The sequence below is a fragment of the Corylus avellana genome, chromosome ca11, assembly GCF_901000735.1.
Source record: "Corylus avellana chromosome ca11, CavTom2PMs-1.0".
Classification (NCBI taxonomy): domain Eukaryota; kingdom Viridiplantae; phylum Streptophyta; class Magnoliopsida; order Fagales; family Betulaceae; genus Corylus; species Corylus avellana.
The window spans coordinates 808479-815881 of record NC_081551.1 but is presented as its reverse complement, the minus strand read 5'-3'; the positions used below and the strand labels follow the sequence as shown (position 1 = coordinate 815881).

Below are 7403 nucleotides of genomic sequence, written 5' to 3'. Positions count from 1 at the left end.
GGCAGGACACCGTGTCACTGTGTCCCTCTTTGAATCAGTCTTTATTATAATACTAGTAGCACTTTTTCTTATATTTTCTTTAAATATATCAAACTACTTTTTATTTTTGTATTCAAATAAACTCAACCACATATATAAAGAGAATGATTAATCCTGATAGAAGAGAAGATGGGGATAGTATTAGAAATGCTTTCAAATACATGGTTGGTAGCGACCTACTTAGTGAGATATTGGTGTTCACGAAAGTTTACACTTCTTAAAACTTTTGTAGCATTTAAATCTTAAAAATGCTGAAATTTCAATTGTATGTCAGAAATTATAGAAGCAATTAGCAAATGACCAGTTTGAGGTAAAAGACGGCTAATTGGTAGTCATAATTGTAACTAAAGAATTTCCTTCTCGCATCAATTTAGAGTAGCCATTGGATAGGACAAGGTACACTCCCATTAAAGCAGCCATAACTTTCCCTTTCTTAACATCAAGAGAGTTTAGCTTTTTGGTGAAGGCCAAGATAATATGGCTATTATACTTTTGCATATATATATATATATATATATATATATATATGTATATATATATTTTCTCAATTGTAAATATGCTAAAATAGTGTTTTGATTATTGAATTTTGATTACGACCATGTGCTAAAATAGTGTTTTGACTATTGAATTTTGATTACGACCTGTTAATTAAGGATCAGAATTGACGTAACCAATATCAGGCAAGAAACTTAATGCTTAAGTTTTTGCCTATCTTACAAAAAACAAACATCACACGTGTAAACAAGTCGTGCACGACCTCAAAAATGTTAACGAGCTCTCAGTCCAGCTTAAATTCAATGGACTAGCAGCCCAAAGTTTTGGGCCCAACTAAAAATGTCTTCCGTACCTCCATTTGTTTTTATTTTATTATTATTATTATTATTATATAGTTTATTTTTTGGCACTAGACTGACTTGTGGTAATACTAATCAACATTCAAAATTCTTTTTAACGGGGTTGATACACTGATTGATTGACACTGATACGTCAACATAATAAGATAAAAATGTAGTATTTAACATTAATTATTTTATAAATGTTTTTTGTTTAAGTAATGTTACTTTCTACACTAATATCAATAAGTTAAAATACGTTATTTATCGGTATAAAATATAATATTACTCTTTATATTTTAAGTTGTTTGTAATATTATAAAAAATGCTAAAAATTATACTTTCATCCTACTATCATTCTGTCTTGATGATGCGAGAGTATCGATTAATTCTTAAATAAGCCCTCATTAAAAAATATATATATACATTGATTGATTGACGCTGATACGTCAACATAATAAGATAAAAATGTAGTATTTAACATTAATTATTTTATAAATGTTTTTTGTTTAAGTAATGTTACTTTCTACACTAATACCAATAAGTTAAAATACGTTATTTATCGGTATAAAATATAATATTACTCTTTATATGTAATATTATATTTTAAGTTGTTTGTAATATTATAAAAAATGCTAAAAATTATACTTTCATCCTACCATCATTCTGTCTTGATGATGCGAGAGTATCGATTAATTCTTAAATAAGCCCTCATTAAAAAATATATATATACACTGATTGATTTACACTGATATGTCAACATAATAAGATAAAAATGTAGTATTTAACATTAATTATTTTATAAATGTTTTTTGTTTAAGTAATGTTACTTTCTACACTAATACCAATAAGTTAAAATACGTTATTTATCGGTATAAAATATAATATTACTCTTTATATGTAATATTATATTTTAAGTTGTTTGTAATATTATAAAAAATGCTAAAAATTATACTTTCATCCTACCATCATTCTGTCTTGATGATGCGAGAGTATCGATTAATTCTTAAATAAGCCCTCATTAAAAAATATATATATACATTGATTGATTGACGCTGATACGTCAACATAATAAGATAAAAATGTAGTATTTAACATTAATTATTTTGTAAATGTTTTTTGTTTAAGTAATGTTACTTTCTACACTAATATCAATAAGTTAAAATACGTTATTTATCGGTATAAAATATAATATTACTCTTTATATTTTAAGTTGTTTGTAATATTATAAGAAATGCTAAAAATTATACTTTCATCCTACCATCATTCTGTCTTGATGATGCGAGAGTATCGATTAATTTTTAAATAAGCTCTGATTAAAAAATATATATATAAGGCCAACGAAATGGATAAAATAAAAAAAATAAAAAATACTTTCTAGCCTTGCTCTCATTTAAAAAGAAAATAAAAGGAGAAAGAGAATGGGTTAAGCCACTTCTCTCTCCTTAACGGATAGAAAGGGGTACCCATGGCTATCATTCGCTTTCTCCCCAAGCCGAGGGCCAGGGCCCAGGGAAAGAGAGCACTCTCTCCATACAAGAACAGGCCACGTGTCGTAATCTTGTGCGGTTAACGCAAAAAGCCGTTGACAAAAAATGTTGAATCAAAGCTTTTAATTCTTAAATCCAAGATTCATTTTCTCGTGCGCTTTCTCTCTGTAAAATGGCTTCTTCATCTTCGTCTTCTTCAGTAGACGAGACCCAAACCCTGATCCCGGGCCTCCCGAACGACGTCGCGTCGTTGATCCTCTACCTAATCCCCTACTGTTACCACGCCCGCCTCAGGCCAACGTGCAGGTCCTGGCGCGTGTTCCTCACTCCCTCCTCCAACAAGTCCCTCCTCGTCCTCCGCCGCCGCAACCGAACCGCCTCGACCCTTCTCTGTATCTTCCCTCAAGACCCCTCGATCTCGTCCCCTTTCCTCTTCGACCCGCACAACCTGGCGTGGTCGTCACTCCCCACCGCCCCGCCGGACCCCCACTCCTACGGCCTATGCAACTTCGCCGCCATCTCCCTCGGGCCCCACCTCTACGTCCTCGGCGGGTCCCTCTTCGACACGCGCTCGTTCCCCATCGACCGTCCCACCGCCTCTTCCTCCGCCTCGCGCTTTGACTTCGTTACCGGCCTCTGGGAGCTTCTCTCACCGATGGCCCACGCGCGAGGCAGCTTCGCTTGCGCGGCGGTCCCAGGATCGGAGGCGATTATGGTAGCGGGAGGCGGGTCCCGGCACTGCGTATTTGCTGCTGCTGGGAGTAGGATAAGTTCGGTGGAGAGGTACGACGTGGAGAGGGATCAGTGGGTGGAGCTGGACCGGTTGCCCGGGTTGCGAGCCGGGTGTGTGGGCTTCGTGGTGGAGGAGAGAATGGAGTTCTGGGTGATGGGTGGGTATGGGGAAGAGAGGACGATTGATGGGGTTTTGCCGGTGGATGAGTATTGTAGAGACGCAGTGGTGATGGAGATGAGGAGTGGTGGTGATGGAGGGAAGTGGAGGGCGGTGGGGGATATGTGGGGGGATAGGGAGAGGGAGAGGGTTGGGAAGATTGTGGTGGTGGAGGACGAGGAGGGGCGGGGTCGGCCCGGCGTGTTTATGCTCGAGGGGCACCATATTTTGAGGTAGTTTTTCTTGTTTGCTTATTGGGTTGGATTGCTTTCTTGTGTAATAAGAGTTGTTTTATTTTGTGATTTCTGAAGTTGGGTTGCTTGGTTTGATTGGATTGGTATGTTGTGTGATAGATATGTGTGTTTGGAAGATTTAGAGGTTTTGGGTGAGTGAAAATGATTTAGGTTTGAACAAGTGACAAGCGGGTGTAAATTAGCTAAAAATGAGTAAGAACTAAGATCGATAGAGGCTGAGAAAAAATGTGACCCTGTATATGTGTTTGATTGAAAACTTGCTGCCAGGCTTATTGTATGGTTGAATGTGGCTGCTTCTCTGCGGAGGAGTTCAGGGTTGAGGTATGGACTGTTCTTAGAGTTTCAATCTTGCTTTATGTGAGTGCTATGTGATTCCCACAATGCATGCATTGGTTTGAATTAAACTATTATAAACTGATTATTTTGAGAAGATAAAAATCTATGCATCAATTCCATTGAGAACACATAGTAATGCACTTTAACTTGGTTTGAGTTATGTTGTCCACTCCTTGCCTTTGCTTAATTTACACGTTATGCAGCTTAACTTGGTTTCAGTTCAGTGTTTTAAGTCTGTTGATGAAAATGTTGAATTCATGGGAAAAATGGCAGTAAAATCCTCCAATCATCTCAAATGTTGGGAACTCAGATAGCTGCTGATATTCTTTCGGTATTCACAATGTATTTGCTGTATCACATACTATAATATTGGTTGAACTCTGCATTAATTCAGATATTCTGATGAGTCATATTTTGGGTCTGGATGTGATGTTGTCTCTGCTGTTAGATATTCCGTTGTGCCATAAGGCACATCGCCATATTGTGCTTAACATAGATTTTCAAGTATAGGTATTGAGGGCTTGCTTTAAAATTATGTTACTACATTGGTTAAAACCCTCCTTAATAATAACCTAAGAAAAGAAAAGGTGAGGTACAGTTTTATGGGACTGCAGACAGCATTTTTTTTTTTTTTAACTTTTTGCGTGTGTGTGTTTGGAGGTGGGGTGGTGTGCTTGTGCCTTTGGATATCCCTTGTATTCCTTTGCTTTTGCCTGATTGGATGACTGGCTTGACTGGCTTAATAGTAGCGTTCGCACTTTATGAAACCCTGCAGTAGAGTTTTTACTTTTTAGTTGGTTCCACATGATACTTATTTGAAGCCTTCTTTGATATACTTGGGAACCACTCAATAGCTTGTTCTCTACTTCTTTACAGATATGACATGGCTTCAAACCGATGGCGGAAGGAGTCACAAGTACCAAAACAAGCTCCTCATAACTCATCATTTGGTTTTGTTGTTTTGGATGGGGAGTTGCATGTAATGACCCTTTTGAGTGCAGTCGATTCAACAGAAACCCGAAGGAAGCGACACCAAAAGAGGGCTGGAAAACTGTACATCCAGATTTACCATCCTAAGAAGAAGACATGGAGATTTCTGACTACAAAGTCACCTTTCCCTCGCCCTTTAGATTTTAATGCAGCAGTATTGTGCAGCGTTCGCTTGTGAGCTTCAATACTTCTTATTTGTGTGGTGCCGTATGGTTACCAAACTGGATTTATGTCTACCCCAGCCACCAGAGGAGAAAAAAAAAAAGAAAAAAGAAAAAAAAAAGAATAAGAAAAAACACAAAAGAAAGATTTATGTGTAGAGTTGTTGATGTTTATTGATCTGGTCTTTGTCCATTGTCATATTTGTATAGGCCTTTATGTATATATCTTGACACGGGCATAGGTTGATACTTGTTAGTTTGAATCGTTGTTAGTGTTACATGTTGTCTCAGTTGTTACATAAAGAATGTTAATAAATAGGTATATGTTCATGTACATTTCTAGAGCTCTTGACTCTGTACATTCAATTTTCAGCCAGTGATGCTTCTTATAATTTGTTTCTGAGTGTCTCCCCACTGAAGTTGCTTAGTTTTTCCTGGTTGCCGGATTAAATCTTCGTTGTTCTTTCAAAATGAGAGACTCGAGTCATTGCAGATCTTGAGCATGTACGAGTCCAATTATCTTGACCCATCTAGTTTCCCTTTGAAAACGTGTGTTGTTAATGCTTTTAGCATAAAACGTACTGGGACCGATCACCGATGCCTCTGGCACCCAGTAAACGCATCCGCATTAAGCCTGCAATCAGGAACTGGCTAACATGTCTTTGTCAACAAAAGGGTTAGACTAACAACTAAGGCATTGTAATTGCGAGTCGGATTCGGTTCGAGCTGAGTATAAATTATATGGGTTAACTTTAACTCGACCTATTTAATTAAACAAGTCATATTCTTTAACTATAATTCACTAATTTTGTGTTAGATTCGTGTCGAATTTATGGGTTGTGTCAAAAATTGTTAATCCTAAATATAGCGTTGGGTTTGTGTCATGTTGAGTATGTGTATATGACAATATACTTTAATCCGACATATTTAATTAAATAAGTTAAACCCCCTCATTTTTAACTCACTAATTTCATATTGAGTTCGCATTAGGTTTATGAGTCATGTCACAAATTGCCAACCCTAATATCACATTATCACGTGTCGGATTTGGGTTGTATCAAGTATGAGTATAAGACTATATATGTAAATCTTATCCAATCCATTTAATTAAACAGACTAAACTTATCAATCCTAATCTACAAATTTCATGTTATGTTTGTCTCGAATTTATTCACCATGTCAAAAATTGAGCAAAAGGGTTGTTCTGACTGCACGGCATTGTAATATCAACTTTACAACTAGCTTTAGCAGATATGCAAATCAACCAAGTCTATGAGTGGCTAGTTTGCTACAACGTCGCTATTGACTTCAATAAAAAGAAAGGAGCTTGAAATCCTTCGATCCAATGTTCAACTGTTTGCTCTGAATAGGTCATATGAGAAGAAAATAAAAAATAAAAATAAAAAAGGATCACATGATCGTTCCAATAAATCCGACCCCTTGGTTACGGTGAAAAGCCTCGACCTTAGCTTAGCTCAAGTGAGTAAACATGGTCAATTAGAAGCTCATGGCATCCATGTGACAGACCATTAACTTTTTAGCATAAGTTCACACAAGTTTCTTGTCTTATGACCCATTCAATTACTATCCTAAATATTCCTAACAAATTTGTCATGACATTTTATAGGACACTTATTACATCAATTACTAAATTATTAAATTTTCTTTTTAAATATTTGCTACTTAATTATTTCATTCATGTGACGCTGCATGGCATTAATGTGAACTATCACGTGAATTTATAAGAAAATTGTAGTAAAAGTTGTATTACCACAATCAGTTAGAGTCACTTCAGAAGGATCGTGTCCCTCCCTCCGCACCCAATGGGTGCACCTACATCCCTGCCATGGCGGCGCCCCTTGTACCAGTCAGAGGGGCTTTGCTGGCCATGCTATGGCTCCTCCACAAGCATACCCGAATGCTATATTTTTGATTGGCATTGCTGCTGATAGTAAATAGACATTAACAGCAACAAAAATTATGTGTTTTTGTTGCATATATTTGTAGTGTTTGCATCCTACAATCCAAAGTTGTTGTAGAGATTGTATTAACTTAGCAATAAGGATTAGTTTACTATTTGACAATCATGTGTAATTTATACTTCCAAAGAGAGAATAAATCTCACTAATTGAGAGTTAGCTATATTTTCTAGTTTTGTACCCTTCATTTTTTTTCTCTGGGTTTTGTGTTATGGAATCCGATTAATCGCGAAAAGTACAATTGATTTTGATTTTTTTCGGTTTTGAAGATGCAAAACGGTGATCAACTTTTGAGGTTAGAAAACGGCATCATCAATGATCTAACTTCAATAAGGTTGGAATATAAAACTTTTGTTTTACGCCCTTCAATCATATTTTGACATGTCAGCCTTTACAAATTAACAAATAGACCCTACTACACCTAATAATCAT

General features: G+C 36.4%; 1 protein-coding gene across 1 annotated transcript; it reads left to right on the top strand.

Annotated features, from left to right (window-relative positions):
* Positions 1-2511: 2511 nt before the first annotated feature.
* Positions 2512-5076, top strand: LOC132165759 (F-box/kelch-repeat protein OR23). Its single transcript, XM_059576437.1, has 2 exons — positions 2512-3484; positions 4718-5076. Exons 1-2 carry the CDS (start codon positions 2535-2537, stop codon positions 5007-5009), a joined length of 1242 nt encoding a protein of 413 aa, XP_059432420.1. The 5' UTR covers positions 2512-2534; the 3' UTR covers positions 5010-5076.
* Positions 5077-7403: the final 2327 nt, after the last annotated feature.